This window comes from Aotus nancymaae, unplaced genomic scaffold (genome assembly GCF_030222135.1).
Source record: "Aotus nancymaae isolate 86718 unplaced genomic scaffold, 86718_ANA_hifiasm-v0.15.2.pri h1tg000022l_1, whole genome shotgun sequence".
Taxonomy (NCBI): Eukaryota; Metazoa; Chordata; class Mammalia; order Primates; family Aotidae; genus Aotus; species Aotus nancymaae.
The window spans coordinates 48,964,892-48,986,228 of record NW_026988435.1 but is presented as its reverse complement, the minus strand read 5'-3'; the positions used below and the strand labels follow the sequence as shown (position 1 = coordinate 48,986,228).

The 21,337-nt window shown below is 50.5% G+C and overlaps 1 protein-coding gene across 8 annotated transcripts in view; it reads right to left on the bottom strand.

Moving 5' to 3' along the window:
- Positions 1 to 8,562: 8,562 nt before the first annotated feature.
- The window catches only part of PRMT2 (protein arginine methyltransferase 2), a 37,613-nt gene continuing 24,838 nt past the window's right edge, over positions 8,563 to 21,337 (bottom strand). For 4 of the 8 annotated variants that reach the window (XM_012437596.3, XM_012437594.3, XM_012437593.2 and 1 more), the window contains 5 exons: positions 14,466 to 14,641; positions 12,248 to 12,377; positions 11,310 to 11,446; positions 9,878 to 10,049; positions 8,563 to 9,183 (listed from right to left, as the gene is read on the bottom strand). In XM_012437596.3, the coding sequence (XP_012293019.2) occupies positions 9,151 to 9,183; positions 9,878 to 10,049; positions 11,310 to 11,446; positions 12,248 to 12,377; positions 14,466 to 14,641 (648 nt within the window). In that variant the 3' untranslated portion in view covers positions 8,563 to 9,150. Of the gene's footprint in view, positions 9,184 to 9,877; positions 10,050 to 11,309; positions 11,447 to 11,944; positions 12,378 to 14,465; positions 14,642 to 21,337 lie in introns of those variants that run through there. The other 4 variants (XM_012437598.3, XM_064380285.1, XM_064380286.1 and 1 more) reach the window with 4 other exon arrangements.

Here is a 21,337-nt window from a genome sequence, read left to right as displayed (position 1 = left end):
ATAAAAAATAAAAATAAAAAAATTAGCCAGGCATGGTGGTACATGCCTGTAGTTCCAACCTCTTGGGAGGCTGAGTGAGGAGAATTGCTTGAACCATGAGGCAGAAGTTGCAGTGAGCTGAGATCACGCCACTGCACTCCAGCTGGGTGACAGAGCAAGACTGCATATCAAAGAAAAAAAGAAAAGAAAAGAAAGAAAGAAATGCTGGAAGTTTTTCTTTCTTTAAAAATAAAGATGGGGGTCTCGCTTTGTCGACCAGCCTGCTGTCCAACCCCTTGCTTCAAGTGATCCTACTGTGAGCCTCCCAAAGTGTTGGGAATATAGGCATAAGCCACCACACCTGGCCTAGCCGGGAAATATTTGCACCTGATCTAGGAGGTTGCATTAAGTGTCTTCAGATTTCTTTTACATTCTGAGCCAGGAGCTGTGGCTGGCACCAGTAATCCCTGCACTTTGGAAAGCCAAGAGAGGCAGATTACCTGAGGTCAAGACTTTGCGACCAGCCTGGCCAACATGGTGAAACCCCATTTCTACCAAAAATACAAAAATTATCCAGGTATGGTGGTGTGCATCTGTAATCCCAGCTATTCAGGAAGCTGAGACAGGAGAATCACTTGAACCCAGGAGGCAGAGGTTGTGCAGTGAGCTGAGATCTCTCACCATTGCACTCCAGCCTGGGCGACAAGAGCAAAACTCCATCTCAAAACAAAAACAATTGTAAGTAAAGTAGTTGATCATGGTGGCATGCACCTGTGGTCCCAGCTACTTGGGAGGCTGAAGTGCGAGGATCATTTGAGCCCAGGAGCTCGAGGCTGCAGTGAGCTATGATTGTGCCACTGCGCTCCAGCCTGGGTGACAGAGTAACATCCTGTCTCAAAAAAAATAAATAAACAACAAAACATGGTAGAACAAAATGACTGATATGCTAAAATACTGATAATACGTTGAGGTGAGAAGGCAGGTTAGAACAGAATCTTCAGTACGTTCACATCTTAGTAAAGTTCGCCTTCTCACATATGACTAAACAGAAACCCAAGAGGCGTCCACTACAAAATCCCAGCAATCCCTCCCAGACGGGAACTAACAGATCATTTTATTTTCTTCCTTCTGCTTTCCAAGGATTTTCCAAATCTTTTAAAACTAAGATTACTTTTCCTTTTTTCTTTTTTTTTTTTTTTTGAAACAGAGTCTCACTCACTCACCAAGGCTAGAGTGCACTGGGGGCCGTCTCGGCTCACTGCAACCTCTGCCACCCAGGCTCCTGCCCCAACCTCCCAAGTAGCTGGAATTACAAGTGTGTGACGCCACACCTGGCTAATTTATGTATTTTTAGTAGAGACGAGGTTTCACCATATTGGCCAGGCTTGTCTTGAACTCTTGGCTTCAAATGATCTGCCTGCCTAGGCCTCCCAAAGTGTGGGGAATGCAGGCGTGAGTCACCACATCTGGCCTAAGATTTTTATTTATTTATTTATTTGTTTTTGAGACAGAATCTTACTCTGTCACCAGGCTGGAGTCTGGTGGCACGATCTCTGCTCACTACAACCTCCCAAGTTCAAGTGATTTCCCTGCCTCAGCCTCCTGAGTAGCTGGGAGTATGGGTGCATGCCACCAGGCCCAGCTAATTTTTATTTTGTATTTTAGTAGATACCAGGTTTCACCATATTGACCGGCATGGTCTCAATCTCCTGACCTCATGATCTGCCCACCTCTGCCTCCCTAAGTGCTGGGATTACATGTGTGAGCCACAGCACCTGGCCAGATTATTTTCATAATCAGAAGAAATAATACTTAAATTTTTGTTAGTCTTTCCAACTCTTATTGTGGAAAAGCTATTAAATTGATAATCAAAAATGAAAAGCCCTTAAATCCTACATAAGCACATGGAGGTCACTCAGTGAGATAGAAACTCAATTTCTAGCCAGGCACGGTGGTTCATGCCTGTAATCCCAGCACTTTGGGAGGCCGAGGCGGGTGGATCACGAGGTCAAGAGATCGAGACCATCCTGGTCAACATGGTGAAACCCTGTCTCTACTAAAAATATAAAAATTCACCAGGCATGGTGGCGTGCACCTGTACTCCCAGCTACTCAGGAGGCTGAGGCAGGAGAATTGTTTGAACCCAGGAGGTGGAGGTTGCAGTGAGCCGAGATCATGCCACTGCACTCCAGCCTGGGTAACAAGAGTGAAACTCCACCTCAAAAAAACAAAAACAAACAAAAAAAAAACCTACTAAGTTTCTGTGGAGAATGGACTGCAGTGATGCAGAATAAACCTGGGAAGGACCGAATTTCCTCTGCAGGATAAACCACAGGGGAGCGCACGGCACCCCTGTCACCTGAGGGTGAGGGGACACCAGGAGGCACCCCAGGGAGGAGGGGGCAGGGCACAGCTGGGGGAAAGCTCTGGGAAGGTCAGAGCCTGTGTTGATCCTGTTCAGATTTCTGACTCTTTCTGCTCCTCCTCTATCAGAGCTGCTCACACTGTCTCCTTTTCTCAGACCCCCAGGGCTTAAGTGACGAGTTGTTATTGAACCAGAGACCAGCGTGCACAGGACAAGCACCTGTGTTAAAAGGTGCTGTATCCCAGAACCACTGGGGACTCACAGTGGTTTCTTTCCATCAAATAAATTCTTTTTCAATAGCGTAGATACAGGATTTGATGAAGAGTCCTGAGTTCAATTAATTGGATTTGATAGGAAGACATAGATACAACAGTTTATTTAGTTTTTGACATAGGGTCTCCCTCTGTTGCCCAGACTGGAGTGCAGTGGCATAATCAGGACTTACTGCAACCTTGACCTCCCAGGTTCAAGTGATCCTCCCACCTTAGCTTCCTGAGCAGCTGGGACTACAGGCGCTGTCACCACACCTGGCTAATTTTTATTTATTTATTTGTTTTGTGGTGATGGGGTCTCCCTATGCTGCCCAGGCTGGTCGCAAACTCCTGGACCCAAACGATCTTCCTGCTTGGGTTTCCCAAAGTGATAGAATTGCAGGTGTGAGCCACCCTGCCCAGCCTTGAATTCTTAAAATTATCTGTAGCACCTGTGAATAGAGTTTGTGAACTGTGTAAGAACTTTAAAGTCAACATCGGCATTCACCTGAGAATCTTGTAGCAGACTTAGGCTTTTGCAGGAATCTCAGCCGGCCATAAATATTCACGCTTGAACCCAGGTGGCAGAACTTGCAGTGAGCCGACCAGTGCCACTGCACTCCAGCCCAGATGACAGAAGACCAGGAGTTTGAGACCAGCCTGACCAGCTTGGGGACACGCACCTGTAGTTCCAGGTATTCAGGAGGCTAAGGCAGGAGAATCACTTGAACCCAGGAGGTGGAGGTTGCAGTGAACCAAGATTCACACCACCGCACTCCATCTCAAAACAAACAAACAAAAAGAAAACCACAGATACATGTGGAAAAAGTCACCAAAAGAGCGTCAAATTTTAAATAAAATGTTTAAATACGGCTTGTTTTTTCTTATTCCCACATTACCTCAATCTGTCAGTAACTATCAATGAGGCTGTGTGATGTCTCATGCCTGTAATATCAGCACCCTGGGAGGCCCAGGCAGGAGGAGTGCTTCAGCTCAGGAGTTTGATACCAGTCTGGGCAACATGGTGAGACTTCATCTCTACAAAACATAAGAATTAGCCAGGCGTGGTGACATACGCCTGTAGTCCCAGCTACCTGGGAGGCGAGGTAGGAGGACACTTGCGCTGGGAGGTGAAGGCTGCAGTGAGTCCTGATTGCATTGCTGCCTGGGTGATGGAGTGAACCCTGTTTCAAAAAACAAACAAACAAAAACCAGCCGTCTGCCATTCTCCACTGTGTCAAATGAACGTATTGGGAACAAGAAACAGAGAGGTGGAAGTCAAGTCTCACTTCAGGGGTCGCTATTTCTAGTATCTTGCTAGACCTTTAAAAGTTCTCAGTAACACATTATAGCTGAAGAGAGAAGCATATTTTGTTTGTTTTGAGACGGAGTCTTGCTCTGTCACCCAGGCTGGAGTGCAGTGGCGTGATCTCAGCTCACTGCAACCTCCACCTCCCAGGTTGAAGCAATTCTCCTGCCTCAGCCTCCCAAGTCACTAGAATTACAGGTACCCACCACCACAACTGGAGAATTTTTATATTTTTAGTAGAGACAAGCTTTCACCATGTTGGCCAGGCTGGTCTTGAACTCCTGATCTCGTGATCCACCCTCCTCGGCCTCCCAAAGTGCCAGGTTTACAGACACGAGCCACCGCACCTGGCCTGTTTTATTTTTTCCAGATAGATTCTCTCTCTGGAGTGCAGTGGTGCTATCATGGCTCACTGCAGCCTTGACCTCCAGGGCTCAAGTGGTCTTACCTCCATCGGCTTCTGGAATAGATGGGATTGCAGGCACATGATACCACACTGGCTACTCTTAAATATTTTTCTGGCTGGGTACAGTGTATAAGGCCTGCAATCCTAGTACTTTGGGAGTACAAGGCTGGCAGATGACAAGGTCGGGAGTTGGAGACAAGCCTGGCCAATATGATGAAACCCCAACTCTATTAAAATGAGCCAGACTTGGTGGCCGGCGCCTGTAGTTCCAGCTACTTGGGGGCTGAAGCAGGAGAATCACTTGAACCCAGGAAGTGCAGTTTGGAGGGAACCAAGATCACACCACTGCACTCCAGCCTGGGTGACAGACCAAGACTTGGTCTCAAAAAAATTTTTTTTTTCTTAGAGACAGTATCTCACTATGTTGCCCAGGCTGGTCTAGAACTCCTGGCCTCAAGGGATCCTCCTCCCATAGCCTCCTAAAGTACTGGGAGTGCAGGCATGAGCCCCCATGCCCAGCCCAATTTATCTATTAATCACCAAGGAGTTAGAATTATTTTCATATATGGCGGGAAAATAAGGTGTTTCTTTTTAAAAATCTAGTATTTTGTTTTCTCTAGATAGGTTTTTTTTTTTTTTTTTTTGAGACGGAGTTTCGCTCCTGTTACCCAGGCTGGAGTGCAATGGCGCAGTCTCGGCTCACCACAACCTCCGCCTCCTGGGTTCAGGCAATTCTCCTGCCTCAGCCTCCTGAGTAGCTGGGATTACAGGCACGCGCCACCATGCCCAGCTAAGTTTTTTGGATTTTTAGTAGAGACGGGGTTTCACCATGTTGACCGGGATGGTCTTGATCTCTTGACCTTGTGATCCACCCGCCTCAGTCTCCCGCAGTGCCGGGGTGACAGGCGTGAGCCACCCGCCTCAGTCTCCCGCAGTGCCGGGGTGACAGGCGTGAGCCACCCGCCTCAGTCTCCCGCAGTGCCGGGGTGACAGGCGTGAGCCACCCGCCTCAGTCTCCCGCAGTGCCGGGGTGACAGGCGTGAGCCACCCGCCTCAGTCTCCCGCAGTGCCGGGGTGACAGGCGTGAGCCACCCGCCTCAGTCTCCCGCAGTGCCGGGGTGACAGGCGTGAGCCACCCGCCTCAGTCTCCCGCAGTGCCGGGGTGACAGGCGTGAGCCACCCGCCTCAGTCTCCCGCAGTGCCGGGGTGACAGGCGTGAGCCACCTCAGCCAGCAGTTGCTTCATTTTTTTGTTGTTTTATGTGTGTGTTTCATCCAACTCTTCGTTCAAAACACCAAGAACCTGGATGTCTCAAAGTCGAGATCTTCCAGTGCAGTAACGTCAAGGAACTGACACCAGATGATCACATCTGGACAATGAGAAGCCAGACCCTTCACCTGTCATGATTGCCTAACGGACCACCTGCTTCGTCTTGAGCGACTCCTCTTCCTCACCCTTCTCCAATTCCTGTTTGCCTAGTAGTTACATTTCTTCCCTGCTATATAAACCCCTAATTTTATTTGCTCAGGGAGATGGATTTGAGACTGATTGCCCATCTCCTCAGCTGCAGCACCTGATTAAGCTTCTTCCCCGGCAATGCTCATTGCTCAGTGATTGGCTTTCTGTGCGGGGAGCAATTGTGGCTAGATCAAACTCCTGGCATCTTGGTAATGTGATAGCCTGCTTTTTGCCAGCGAGAACTAACTCTTTCTCAGACTAAAAGCTGTTCAGGCTTTATGTTAGCTTCTTGAGCCAGACAGACTCCATCTTAGCTTCTTCATTTTAGTTATTTTCCCACCATTAAGTATGTAACTAGAGTATGTAGCTGGGGCAGGCTGACACTGGGCACCTCCAGGAATGCATTTGTTGATAAGAGGCTGAGTTAAGTGGTATCAGCAGAGCCTGGGAATGCAGGTGCTGTCAAGTGCCCAGAGCCCCCATTGTTGCAGAAACTCTTACCTGACAAGAAACCCAAGCGGCATTCAGGGGAACGGAGGAACATACTTTATTATGCCAGTGGGCCCAGAAGAGTTCACACCCGAAAGTCTGGACCCCACCTAAGAAAAGTACAGTTTTTATAGGTGAAGGGGTGGGGGAAGTAACTCAGAACTTTAGACGACGCAGCAGTTTCCCCTGAGGTTTTTAGCTAGTAAGCAGTAAGCCGAGGTACAGAAGCAGAACGAGGCAGTTATCAGCAGGAAAACAGGGGCAGTTTTAAAATAGGGAAGCTGCTGACTATGTGCTAACAAAATCCTGGGCAAAACTTCCACTGCGCCGTTATCTCTAAGTTGTGTGTCTTTCACGACGGCTTTACCCCCGCACCTGGCACTGTTTCATTGCTCATGTACTAGTTGATCTTTTAACTTTTTGCTGACTCTGCTTCTGTGAAAAATCTGCTTCAGCTAGGTTCCCCCTCCATTTTAAAACCAGGGTATAAAGGACCACCTAACTTTTCCTTAGGGGCCAAGAGAATTTCAGGCATTCGCCACCTCTCAGTCGCCAGCATAAAAAAGGCCTCATAATTCAGTCTCAGAGTGTGGCGCATCCTTGACTCGTTCAGGTGCAACAGTAACACTTTTGTTAGGTGAGGAAGTTGAGAAATGTTACGTGACTTCCTCAAGTTCCTACAGCCAGAAAAGGGGAGTGCTGGGTTGGAACTCTGCTGGTCTAGCAGCTAAAGTTAACGTAAGCGAGCAGCATGCTAGCCTGTCTTCCAACAAACCTGCACGAAAATGAGCCCTAGCTCTTCACTGAGAGCCCAGCAGCCTGTGTGAGCTGTGTCATCTAAAAGAACCTCAGCTCCTGTGGGAAGGGGGTGTCCTATTTTTCCTGCACTGTTGTTGGGATGTGTAAATAAGATAATGTGTCAATGCCCTCCAGCCGGAAACCACTAGGAACACACCTATAGTTAAGAAGGTTGAGTTTAATTCTCATTGAAAGGAGGGAAAATGCAAACAATGGAAACTAGGGGGCGTCTCAGCGAGGATGTTGGAAGATGTTAGTGAAGGATTTGGGCTTTTATTAGCTCCTTGGGAGAAGTTTTAGAAGGCAGAGCTTTTTTCTGAGTTGGATAGGGTCAGGAAACTGGTAATTCTAGGAATGTACATCCTCATAAACCTTACCCACAGGGCAGGCAGACTACACCGAGTCTAAAGCTGTAATTAGGCTGGGTGTGGTGGCCCACACCTGTAATCCCAGCACTTCAGGAGGCTGAGGTGGGAGAATTGCTTGAGCTCAGGAGTTTGAGACCAGCCGGGGCAATGTAGCAAGACCTTGTCTCCAGAAAAAACATTTTTTTAGGTGGGGTCTCACTCTGTCACCCAGGCTGGAGTGCAGTGCTGCAATCTTGGCCCACTGCAACCTCTGCCTCTCAGGTTCAAGCCATTCTCCTGCCTCGGCCTCCAAGTAGCTGGGATTACAGGTGCATGCCACCACACCTGGCTAATTTTTTGTATTTTTAACACAGACAGGGTGTCACTGTGTTAGCCAGGATGATCTCGACTTCCTGACCTCATGATCCACCCCTCTCGGCCTCCCAGAGTGCTGGGATTTCAGGTGTGAGCCACCGCACCCAGCCATCGCAAAATTCTTTTTAAAAAATCAGCCAAGTGTCGTGACATGTGCTGTGATCCCAGATACTCAGAGGGCTGGGGTAGGAGGATTGCTTGAGCCCAGGAGGCCAAGGTTGCAGGAAGTCATTGCACCACTGTGCTCCAGTCTGGGTGACAGAGTGAGATTCTGTCTCAAAATAAAAGCTACAATTGGCAGCAGCCAGTTCTATTAGTCAAAACAACTGCTCTGTTTGTGGGTTGAACAGTGTTTGTGCTTGGTCTGTTTTCAGATGTGATGCTGGAGTGGTCTTATTCTGGTCTAGATCCATCCTGGTCACAGAGGAGTCTTGTCTACAGGTACATGCCACCATGACCAGCTAATTTTTGTATTTTTTAAGAGATAGGATCTCGCTGTGTTACCCAGGGTGGCCTTGAAGTCCTGAGCTCAAGAAATCATCCCACCTCAGCCTCCCAAAGTGCTGGGATTACAGACACAAGCCACTGCACCCAGCCTATATTTCAGTAAAATTCAATAAAAATCAAAACAATACAAAGAAACAAAAAATTTAGACATGTATCTCCTGATGTGGAAGTTTTTTCAAAATGCTGAGAAAAGCATACAAAGCAATCCATACAGGATGATCCTGTGGTTATAAAAGATAACATACATGCATTAAAAACAGGATACGCAATGACATTCATTCATTTAAAAATATTTATTGAGCACGTGTGATGCACCAACACGAAATGTATTTGGAAGACATCTACACAACTGTACTATCCCATTGCATGCATCGCCACCTCAGCTCCTGCGCTGAGCCCGGGCAGTGTCCCTACACGCCACTGGCACAGGCCTGTGCAATCCTACATCCCACACGAGTGGATGAGCGATGGCGGTAAGGGCACCGCGAGCACAGGAGGCCTGGACAGTCACTGTCACGGGGTACACGGGCTGATATGCGTGCATCCTAGGAGTGTGGACCTAGACCTAGCTTGGGAACGTGGAGCTACATCCTAGCCACAGGTCGGCACTGTGGGCGAACACCTGGAAACACAGCCTACTTCTAGAGGGCAGACACTGGGCAGCGAAGTGGCCACGGCAGCTCCTGCCGAGCCCAGGTGTGTTTGTCTGTGAAGGACGCTGATGTCACCTGCCAGCCGGGTAGGGTCAATGTCGAGTGAATGTTCGCCGACTTTCGCAGGAGTGTGCAGCAGCCAGGAGCGTCTCGGTTGGCTTGTGTCCATCACTTCTCAAATATGCACACTGCTTTCCAAATAAAGCATCAATGTCATCTCCAGATTGGAAAGACTTTTTCTCCAACCTGAAAAGGATAAATGACCCAGGTCAATCACATAATAAATCATTTGATTAACATACTACATTTCCTAATGCTTTAACATTGGACAAAAAAGAACAGTATTCAGGTGCAGAATTTTTTTAAGTAGCATCTAAACTTTTAGCAAAAAATTATCACAAAGCAAAGCACAAAACAAGTATAAAACATAAAGGAAAACCGTTTGTTTTTATTTTCTTTGCCACATTAATCCTGAGTCCAAAGAAAAACATTCTGTTTTTAGCAGCCTCTGAGACAGGAAGCCCGAGTGAGCTGGGCGAGCCACACAAGAATTCGTAACAGTCAGAACGGGCATCACGGATGACACGTCTAGGTTAACTGCTGCCTGGGAAGCCACGGGGCCTCTGTCATGGGAGCATCAAGGCACAGCTCAGGCCTCTATCCGCCTGGGGGCCCCTCTGGACATGGCACAAGGGGCCTCAGGCTGATGTGGGTGTCTGCTCTCCCTCACTTACCGTGTCCCCTGAGGAAATGAGTTCCCTCCCACAGCCCTCCGCTTCCGGTGCTGTCAGATGGGAAATGAGCCCAACAGCAGTGCTTTCTGTGTGAGGATTAAATCGAGCGTACACAAAAGGCGCGGGCCCCGGTGTGAGCACCACGCACGCCTGTCTCCCTGAGGACCGGCACCCACAAGACAGAATCTTACAACTAAATATCTTACTTTTTGAGAAGTGGGGTCTTCTCTGGAAGTGACAGCCCAGCTCAGAGCCACCGACATGTGCCTTCTCCACACCGGGTTTCTCTGCAACACAACTGTACCCGTGACCACGTCTCCTGCGTGGACAGGAACTGGGTCGTCCATCATAAACAGCGTCTGCTTCCAGTGTGTGGTCCTACAAGACAGGGGTGCGTGTGACCTGGAGGCCGAGGCATCACAGTCTCCACATGGCCCCTGGGGCGCTGACTCAGCTCCCACTGGCTCACCCCCAGCAGCAGCCACCCGGCCGGCAGTCCACCCTGAGAGCCTGGGACACGAAGCTTGGCTTTTCAGGCCAACTCGGGACAGATACACCCCCAGCCGTGTGATCTAAAGGACTATGGGATACGCTGGGATCAAAGGTACGCTGGTGAGACAGATCCTGCCAATGCCAAACAGAAGGCTGGTCCTGAGACCACTCAGATTCCAGGAGGTGTGGACGGCTCACCCTGGGTGGCCCAGAGGATGAGGGAGCTCAGGGGACACAGAGCTGCACAGAGGGTCCCCGAGTGGTGTCTGACTCCCGGGCCCTGCAGGAAGACGTCTGTCCCCCCGCCTGCTGTGGGCCCCGCCTAAGCGCAGAGGCTGCTGATCTAGCTCCTGCGTGAAAGTATGGGGGACACAGACGGAATCAGGTCCAGGGAGTCGCTTCTGTGACAGTTACAATGTGAGGACAACTGTCACATTTGGGGGGGAAACGGTAAAACGCTAGGATTCTTCAGAGTTGCGATGGAAACGTCTCGAAGTTCTTCAGCTTCTGTTGCCCCTCAAACTCCCACTGTCCACGGGCCCAGCGGTGAAGGGGGCTCCTCCGGTCTCGTTTCTCCCTGACTCTGGCCACCGCCCTCAGCCCAGCCTGTGCCCGAGCTCACTGCCCTCTGCGTGCCCCTGACTCGGGGGTGGGTGTAACCGGCCTCCTCTGCCAGGTGAGGGCGCTGAAGGGGGCACCGCAGGACCCTCGTGATTCAAGCCCACATTCCAGGCCGGTGGCATCAACCCCGCACGTCTGCGGCCTCCCTGGAGCCGGGGTCCCCTCGCGGGGCAGGTGCGACAGGCGGGCAGCTGACCCCACCCCGGTCCCAAAGGGAAGGCCTGCGCCCCCCGCACCCCACGAAGGCGGCTCCACCCGCACGCGTGCCCAGGGTCCTGGCCGGGAAATATGTCTCAGGAAATAACCTGCTCCAAAAGCGTCAGGCGAAGCCCCACGTCCTGCGGAGGCGCTTGGGGTCAGACCACGAAGACCTGCGGGTGCTCCTCGGGCGCGGGACGACGGGGAGCTCCTCCCGCTGGGGCTGTTCCCGGGGTGACGGCCCAGGCCCGGCGCAGAGCGGGGCCCACAGGCTGCCACGTCTGCACCACCCCCGCGCCCCCACGCGCGCGCCCCGCCCACACTCACGGGTGGAAGGGCCCGGTGCTCAGCACCTGCGGCGGCCGCCCCTCCTGCAGGCTCTGGAAGTGGACGCTAAACCAGGCCGCGAAGCCGTGCAGGGTCCCCGCCTTCCTGATGTCGAAGCGCAGCTCGCCCCGCAGGGTCTGGGTCAAGCAGACGACAAGGCACGCGTGGGCACCGCGTGGCCCCACCTGGGGTGTCCCCCGCGCGCCCCGCGCAGACGCGGATGCGTCAGGAGCCGCGGACGACCCCCGCTTTGGGGAAACCACCCCCAAAACCCGCATCGGGAGTCGAGGCTTCAGTCAGAAACGTTTCAAACAATCTGAGCTTCCGGCACCCAATTTTCTCCCCAGATGCCCGTGGAATCTTCTGCGCTCAGCTCTTCGAGTTAAGGAGCTGCAGAGCTCGGGCTGGGCCTCCCCCAGCAGGACGAGCTGAAAACCACAGCTGCGCCCACGCGCGGCGGCCGCCCCAGCTCCAGACGCGGCCACGTGGGGCGCCGGGCGGGGCGGGGCCGCGGGGAAACGGCCAGGAGCCCACGCGCCGCAGCCGCACGCGGGGATTCCCGGAAGGAACCGCGACAATTCTGTTATCAAGGGCGGCTAAAAACACTTGAAAAAAACTTAATGCAAATACCAAAATGAAACGGAATATAATTTATTTGATTTTGAAGATGCTGAGAATATTAAACACAAATCTAAAATGAAGACGCTAGAGGCAGCTATAAAGAAAATGATGTACAATATGGAAGAACCCGAATAGAACATAAAAAAGACTGGAAAAAATCAGTAGCAAATGCTTTATAAATTCACTCAATTGTCTAATAACAGCCACACACTCATACCGCTAGCACTCACTGAGGGTTTACGGTAAGAAGCCAGGCTCTGCTCTGAGTGTTTCACGGTCACTGATGATTAAATCTAAGGACCAACTCTTTTTCTCACCTCTAGATCAGAAATTTGCACGGTTCTCATGTCCAACTGCAATATAGTGCACGGCTCAGAGAGACAGTCTTCCGGTTTCAAAATGTGGTTATACTTGGGCTTTGAAAAAAACTCCTTAATTGCTAAAGATCTAGGGGAAAAGGTCAAAGCAACTGTTCAGTCATTGCAAACATCGTACAAGCCACGGTCTGGGGCCCCGAGCCCCCAGAGCAGCCCTCAGGCCTCCAGAGGACCCAGACCCTACCCGGGCAGCCGGAGTCCTCCTGGCCTGACCTGGAGGCATCCGCGAACCTGCGAGTCACTGGGCGCTTCCCTGTGAGGTCTCATTCATGGGATCTGAGCACTTGGAAAGCAACAGTCACCCCCCTAACCTGGAGGACGTGAGGGGCTGCAGTGCACCTTGCCTAGTTTTAGAATCTATTTGATTTCAAAATGCCTTTTGTGGACCTTCTATTAACAGTTTATGAAAGCGGTATTCCTGCTGTAGGCTCCTCTGTAACAAACGTTAAGGAACTCGAGGGCTGAGGTGGCCTGAGGCCGGGTTTTAGGAGAAATACTTGCTCTGTTGCGACACAAATTCAACACGGAAATAGACACCAGATGCCGCCCAGAGCCCTGCGTGTCACCGTTTTTGCTAACCCATCACGGGCTGCACTGGGCTCGCTAGTGAGTCACCTCTTACCACAGAAATGTTTTAAAAGTAAGCAAAGCAGTAACTTCTGAAATAGCATATAAAAGTGAATGTTTTTAAGATTCCACTGTATTTACATATTTCTGAATATTTTTCTGATAAAAAATTGTGAATTTATTTAAAAATGGGAGAATAGGGCCAAATACAAAGAAAAGTTTAAATTCTCCATATCCCTGTCTTAGCATTATCCCCATCATATTTATATAGATTTATTTATGCAAACTAACATCCATTCTGTATGACTTATTCTGCCAAGTTTTACTGTCTCTTAAACCCTTTCTAAGTATCATTACATATCCCTAAAAACCTACGGTTTCTTTTTTAACAGCTGCACAGCAGTACTCCACGAGACAGATATACAGCAATTCAGCCATATTCTTCTGGACGGCCACTGGCTTCCAGTGCTGGGAGGAGCGCTCTGGCAGTGGTTGGGGTGGCCAGCCAGATGCCAACCTCTAAGGCCCTGGCAGTCACACCTCCCTGCCACCACCAGGCAAGCCTGGGCTACTATTTTAATTTACTCTTTGCTTTTCTGGTGGGGAAAAGAACATCTATTTTAATTTGCATTTTAACTACTAACAATATTATAATTTGTCATATATTTATTGGTAATTTTATTTACTTTTTGTGATTTGCTTGTTCATGTGATTGGGATGTCTTTTTTTTTTTTTTTTCCTTTTGAGACAGAATTTTGCTTTTGTTGCCAAGGCTGGAGTGCAATGACATGATCTTGGCTCACCACAACCTCCGCCTCCTGGATTCAAGCAATTCTCCTGCCTCAGCCTCCCTTCCTTGTAGCTGGGATTACAGGCATGTGCCACCATGCCTGGCTAATTTTGTATTTTTACTAGAAACAGGGTTTCTCCATGTTGGTCAGGCTGGTCTCAAACTCCCGACCTCAGGTGATCCGCCCGCCTCAGCCTCCCAAAGTGTGGGATTACAGGCATGAGCCTCCGCGCCTGGCGATTGGGCTGTAATTCTAATTGGCTAGTCAGCACTTTCTAATGGATTCCAAGATCTGTCAGCACGTGTTATCTCTAATTACTTGTTTGCTTATACAGTCGTGTTTGCTAATTTCTGCCATATAGATTGCCAGATTCTAGCCCGGGGTTCACTTCAGCCATTGCTGCTGTGCATTTCTCCACCTAGGATGGCGCGCACAGGCCCCCACGGATGTCTGTTGTTGACACTGATTCCACGCAGAATTAAGTTTTCATGTATGGTGTGAGAGAAAAGGGCTAAGCAACTGCTCCTGAATAATTTGCTGACTCGGCCCTCACTCCCTCCTAATCGTAATGCCATCTTTTCCATGTATGAAAATTTTTGTTCTCTGCTCATCTGTCTTTTCTTGTTATAGCACCATACTGTTTTAATTACTCCAGCGCTACAACAGACTGTCCTATCTGGGTGCACAGGTACCCTCATTCATCCAACCATTGTGTGGGATCTCCCAGGGCCTCGGCTCACCTGCAGACTGTGGACCAGGAGGCCCCACAAGACGGTACCGTCCCAGCTGTGGACACTTACTTCAGAGCGCTGAGGTTGAACTCGTACGCGTTGTCCCAGAAGAGCACTTTGCTACGATAGTCCTTGTCAGCACTGCAGGGCACAAGGTGCAACGCTGCCATGGTGGGCCAGATGACCCCGTCCTCCTTGAGCCAGGCATCCCGGGCATACAGGATGGACTCGATCATGAACTCAAACTGCATAGGAGTGAAGACACACAGGAGACACATCACAGGCCCTGTGGCTGCACAGGCCTCTCACCGCCACATTCGCAACACCACAGTCTGAGAGTTCTACAGTTTTAGCCTCAAGAATATTCCGGCCTAGGCCAGTGAACCATGCAAGAAAATGTCTCAAGGGCTTATTTTATGCCCGCACGTAATGATCATTGATGCATCTCACAGCCTGGGTTTAAGTCACATAATTTCCCATTAGAATTAAGAATTGAAGCAGAGCAAAAAGCAAGGACATATCTTCACTTTGGTCCCATCTCAGTCACTGAAGAGTTAGTAACTACTGTGAGGCTGATTGCGTCGCCGAGACCTTGGACACACCCCCCTCCCCCGCGGGGAGCTTGGACACAACCCCTTCCCTCGCGGAGACCTTGGACACACACCTCCCACGCCCCTCCCGGGAGCCCAGGGGGGGAAAAAAAAAGCCCCGCTGGGACCTACCTGATACCATTTTGTCCAATCCAGGCCCCACTCCCTGCCTGCCATTTTGTCTTCCTGCCTATCATTTTGTCTATCTGGGCCCCACTCCTTGCCATTTTGTTCCATCCGGGCCCCACTCCCCCACCTTGGGCACAACCAATCAAGTGCCTCCACTCCCTATAAAACCCCACAACCTGAGAAGCCCAGCGCGACTTCTCCAGCCCCTCCTGTCGGACCACAGAACCTCATCCAGGAGCCTGAATAAATTCCTTCGCATTGGATTATTTTCATGCTGGCCTCAGTTTCTTTGTTTTATCCTCGGCGAGAACAGACCTTACAAATGGTGCCGAAACCCGGGAGGAGTTGTAAGACCCCTCCTGGGGGAAACTGACTCCTCCACGCAGAGCCAGACCGGGAAGCTGTCGCTTCACCACAAGGTAAGACTTCTGTTACCCACTACCCCACCTGCTGCTTTCAGGGAGTCCCTGTCCGAAAACCACTGCGCAGCGTCAGGGATTCCCACCGGGAGTCCAGGACTCCCACAGCCGCGGGGTCTGTGACCCCCAGCTTCCTTCCCCACGGGTCTGTGACCCTGGCAGGCCTCCCACTGCGAGTCTGTGGCTCCGGCTTCCCTCCCTTCCTTCCCCATGGGTCCGTAACCCTGGGAGGCCTCCCGCCGTGAGTCCATGACTCCGGCTTCCTTCCCCACAAGTCCATGACTCCAGTTTAGGACCTGAGTGTAAGAGGAGACGTCCCTACACTCTTGTTCTCTCCCCGTGAGGGGTCTTTTTAGGATCAGGAATTTGAGGGAGACGTCCCCACTTTCCTGAACCCTCACCAGCAACTGAGGTGTGGGTACTCAGAAGCCCCTTTTAAGCAGCCCTGCCTCACGGCAGAGTCAAACCCTCCAGCTTACACCAAATTCTTTAATTCGAACTGGCCCATTTGGCATAAAGGCTCCCATTAGAAAGAAACCGAAAATACAGTTTCCTTCTCATCTGTTTTTCTTTTTCGGTTTCTCTTTCTTTCTCTTTCTGTTGTTCTTTCTCTCTCGTCTCTCTACCTCTATTCTAAAATGGCAGCCATACCACACCCTTAAGATGGCGGCCGCTTTCTACCTTTAACTCTATCCTTATCTCCTTTCCTAACTCCAATGCGAGTGAGTTTATGTGTAGTCCCACGGCCTAACTGCTACGGGGCTTGTGTGGGCCTCCACCCGCGGTTCCACGGGGACGTCATAAGGCATAACGGTGATTCACCTCAGAGCTGTCCTACTCGGACTTCCATCCTGGGGTGACCAGGCCCGGGGATTATACGGGTACACCTTAGCCAAGATGCCCCTGAAATATCCCTCCGGGGATGTGGCCAGGAAGGCATCAGACTGGCCTCCCATCTGGGGGGGGGGGGCACCCACCCTTTCTCCGTCAGTCTTGTCTGTCTTTATTGTAACCTCTAATTTTGCCATGTGGCAGACAGTCCTAGCCTGGTCTGTTTTCCTTCTTATTATCATCATTGCATATGTGGTGTTGGCTTTATTGTACCCCCTAATTTACCCGTGTGGCAGATAGCTCTAGTCCTGTCTCCACTGCCCAGGTGCTCCTAGCCACCCACTTTATCTCTCAGTCAGCGGCTGATATAAGGAGGAAAGTTAAAAAAGCTGAGGAGGGCCCCCAGACTCCCATGAGAGACCTGGTAAACATGGCATTTAAAGTTTTTAACAGCCGAGAGCATAAGGCTGAGGCCACCCGACAGGCCCACTTAAGGCAGAAGGTAGGCCTCCAAACCCGAGCTCTTGTAGCAGCCCTGAGGCCGGCAGCCCACCGAACATCTGGTGAGGGAGGTCCATCGAAACCCTTCCGAAATATTTTAAGGGCCCCGCCCGGGTCCTGTTATAGATGTGGTCAAGGACATTGGGCCCGGGAGTGCCCCTGTCCTCGTCCACCTCCTGGAAGACTGGACACTGGAAGGTTGATTGCCCATCCCGGACCAAAGGCCCACTCTCCGCACCTCTATGTGAGGAGCAGGCCGGTCTGCAGGAGGCAGTCCCTTCACCTGAATTTCTTGGCCTTCTGGATGACTGATGCAGCCCGGACTTGAGGACCCCCATCACCCTTGCCGAGCCTAGGGTAACGCTGCAGGTAGCAGGTAAGTCCATTTCCTTCTTAGTGGACACGGGGGCTACCTACTCTGTATTGCCTTCCTACTCAGGGCCTAGCATACCTTCCCAGGTCTCGGTCATGGGAGTTGATGGAAGGTTTTCCTATCCCAACCAAACCCCTCCCCTAATCTGTCTCCTCAAGGGACACCCCTTCTCTCACTCCTTTTTAATCATACCCTCATGCCCAGTTCCCTTGCTAGGAAGAGATATTCTCCAGACTGTGGGGGTCACTCTCCAACTCACTAATCTCACATACTCAAATTCAAACGACTCACATACACACCTCCTACTGTCTCTCCTAATGGAGGCTACACCCTGTCCTAACCCTACGTCCTAACTCCCTATCCCTCCAGATGTAGTTGATCCTGTGGTGTGGGATACATCTAAGCCTGTAGTGGCGAGACATCACACACCAGTTAAAATACTTCTCAAAAATTCTACTTGCTTTCCCTCACATCCTCAGTTTCCTATTTCAAAGACCCAACATCAGGGTCTGAAGCCTATCATCGCTCGACTCCTAGCCCAGGGACTCCTTATGCCCACCAGTTCCCCTTGTAACACTCCTATATTGCCAGTCCAAAAGCCGTCCGGCGACTATCACTTGGTTCAGGACCTATGCCTTATCAATGAGGCAGTAGTACCCCTGCACCCAGTAGTCCCCAACCCATATACCTTGTTATCTAGCATTCCCTCCAATACCTCCCACTTCACAGTTCTGGACCTCAAGGATGCCTTCTTTACCATCCCTCTACACCCTGAGTCCTTCAACTGGACTGATCCGGACACCAATTTGGCACAACAGCTTACCTGGACAGTTTTGACCCAGGGATTTAGAGACAGTCCTCATATTTTCCGGCAAGCCTTAGCAGCTGATCTCGGCTCCTGCCCTCTCCAACCCAGTCTCCTCCTCCAATATATGAATGACCTTTTACTATGTAGTCCCTCCCTCTCCCTGTCTCAAGAGCATACTGCCACTCTTCTTAACTTTTTGGGATCCAAAGGATACCGAGTATCCCCACCCAAGGCACAGTTGTCAGTCACCTCAATAGTTTACTTAGGCATTCGCCTCACCCCTACAACTAAGAGCCTGACAACAGACCGTAAAAAGGCACTCCTTTCACTACAGCCTCCAGAGACAGCAGACCAAATTCTCTCCTTTTTAGGGTTTGTAGGATTTTTCCGCCATTGGATACCTAATTTTGCCTCCCTGGCTAAACCTCTGTATGTGGCGGCTAAAGACACACCCATGGGACCCCTCTCCCACCTTGGGGTAGTAAAACAGGCTTTTAAAACCCTACAAACTGCCTTGTCCACGGCACCTCCACTCCAATTACCTGATCTCAACTGCCCCTTCCATTTATTCACTGACAAAAAACAGGGAATTGCGGTTGGAGTCTTAACCCAGCCCCTAGGCCCTGTGTATCATCCAGTAGCCTATTTATCAAAGCAACTTGACCCCACGGTCAGGGGATGGCAGCCTTGCCTGCGGGCCTTGGGGGTGGCAACAGAACTCACTAAGGAATCCTAAAACTTACCTTAGGCCAGCCCATCTTGGTATTTTTCTCCCCATCGGCTCACTGACCTTCTCTCTCATAAGTCTCTCGCGTACCTAGGACCTTCCCGGTGACAAAAGTTTCATCTACTCTTCATTAAAAATCCTTCAGTCAGTCTTCATCCCTCTTCTCCACTCAACCCAGCTACTTTACTTCCCCTTCCATCCCACTCCCCTTCCCCAATTCATTCCTGTCCTGAACTAATGGAGGCATTTGCTACACCACGAGAGGGTCTGTCTAGCCTTCCACTCTCCAGCCCAGACCTTACCTTTTATGTAGATGGGAGTTCAGTAATAACGGCTGAGGGATGGTGAAAAGCAGCCTATGCTGTAGTCACAGATTCAGCCACCCTTGAGGCACGCCAACTCCCTGATGGGACGACATCCCAAAAGGCAGAGCTCATTGCCTTAACCCGAGCTCTTGCACTAGCAAAAGGGAAATGAGCAAATATCCATATGGACTCCAAGTATGCTTTCCTTATTACCCATTGTCACTCTGCCCTCTGGAAAGAGCGAGGATTCCTTACCATAAAGGGAACCCCCATAGTCAACACCACCCAAATCTCTAACCTCTTGCAAGCTCTGTTACTGCCCAAAGAGGTTGCTGTCATCCACTGCCGAGGGCACCAGGCCCAGCAGGATACCATTTCTTGGGGCAATGCAAGGGCAGATGCAGTAGCAAAGGCTCTAACCAGTACCAGGCCAGCTCCCGCTCCGGTCCTGTTTCTTACCACAGCCACATCGCCAGTGTACTCACCATCAGAAAAACAGGACCGTTAAGGGGAGGAACCAAGTCTGACCAGGGCTGGATCTTCCTAAACAATAAGATCGCCCTCCCACGGGAACAGGCTCCTAAAATTATTGCCGAAATCCACCAATCCTTACACATAGGGCCCAAAGTGTTACACTGCTTTGTGCAATCCCTCTTTTATTCACCAGGTTTGCAACAGACAATTGAACAGGTACACAAAATATGTGTTACTTGCTCTAAGGTCTCGTCTCAGGGAAGCTTGAGGCTACAGTTTCCCACCTACCAAATGCATGGCAACCTCCCGGCTCAGGATTGGCAAATTGATTTCACCCATATGCCCACTCACAAAAAACTTCGCTACCTCCTAACCTTTGTAGATACCTTTTCAGGTTGGATTGAAGCCTTCCCCACTTCTTGGGAAACAGCAGACATGGTAGCCTCCATTCTTACTCAAGAAATCATCCCTCGCTTTGGCCAACCTGCAACCATCCAGTCGGACAACGGTCCAGCATTCATAGCTCAGGAATCCTGGAAACAAGGCCCCACCACTAGAACCCAATACAGTGCTACAAGCTTGTATGCAAGAAGTTGGACGAGTGGCTGTCAACCAAATGCTGTTTCATCCCTTCGTCCGACTCTCAGTCAAGGCACCAGCCGACTGACCTATGCCCCTTACTTCGCCCCTATTCAGCAGGAAGTAGTCAGAAAGAGCGGTGCTCTCTATCTATCATCAAAAGGTCGGAATGTAAGGCTGGTTGCGTCGCCAAGAGCTCGGACACACCCCCCTCACCCGCGGGGGGCTCAGACACACCCCTCCCACGTTCCCCACCGGGAGCCCGGGGGGGGGGGAAAAAGCCGCGCTGGGACCTACCTGATACCATTTTGTCCAATCCAGGCCCCACTCCCTGTCTGCCATTTTGTCTTCCTGCCTACCATTTTGTCCTATCCGGGCCCCACTCCCCACCATTTCATCCCACTCACCTTGGACACAACCAATCAAGCGCCTCCACTCCCTATAAAACACCACGCCCTGAGAAGCCCAGCGTGCCTTCTCTGGCCCCTCCTGTCGGACCACAGAACCTTGTCGAGGAGCCTGAATAAATTCCTTCACATTGGATTATTTTCGTGCCGGCCTCAGTTTCTTTGTTTTATCCTCGGCGAGAACAGACCTTACAACTACCAGATTTTGAAAGAGCCCTGAAGTGTTGCAGGGACCCAACTGTTACATAAGATATATTTGGTCTGCAGTATTCTCAGAGTTTTCACAACCCTTTAAGTGGACTGAAGTCACTCCTTAAGAAATCAAAAGCAACACAGCCATGCCTTGGCCATTCACGTGGTCCCTAGGTCCACCTTGCATCCCTCAGAAGGTCCCAAGTCAAGGGAAGGACGTCATATCTGACTGAGGAAGTGGGGACCCAACACCCTGAAAGATCAGGCTTTCTGTCTGAACCAGAACTTCCTTCAAACACAGAAAGAGTAGAGGGAGCACCAGGGAGGTAGGTGGACCTTGCAAGCCACCTGGGGAGCTTGCAATTCATCCTGTAGTTGATGAGAAGCAACAGAGGGGTTTTACTTTTCTTCAATAATCTCAAGCAGGTTTTATTATAGAAGTAATACATGTTGGGCTGGGCACAGTGGCTCATGCCTGTAATCCCAGCACTTTGGGAGGCCGAGGTGGGTGGATCACGAGGTCAAGAGATTGAGACCATCCTGGTCAACATGGTGAAACCCCGTCTCTACTAAAAATACAAAAAATTAGCTGGACATGGTGGTGCG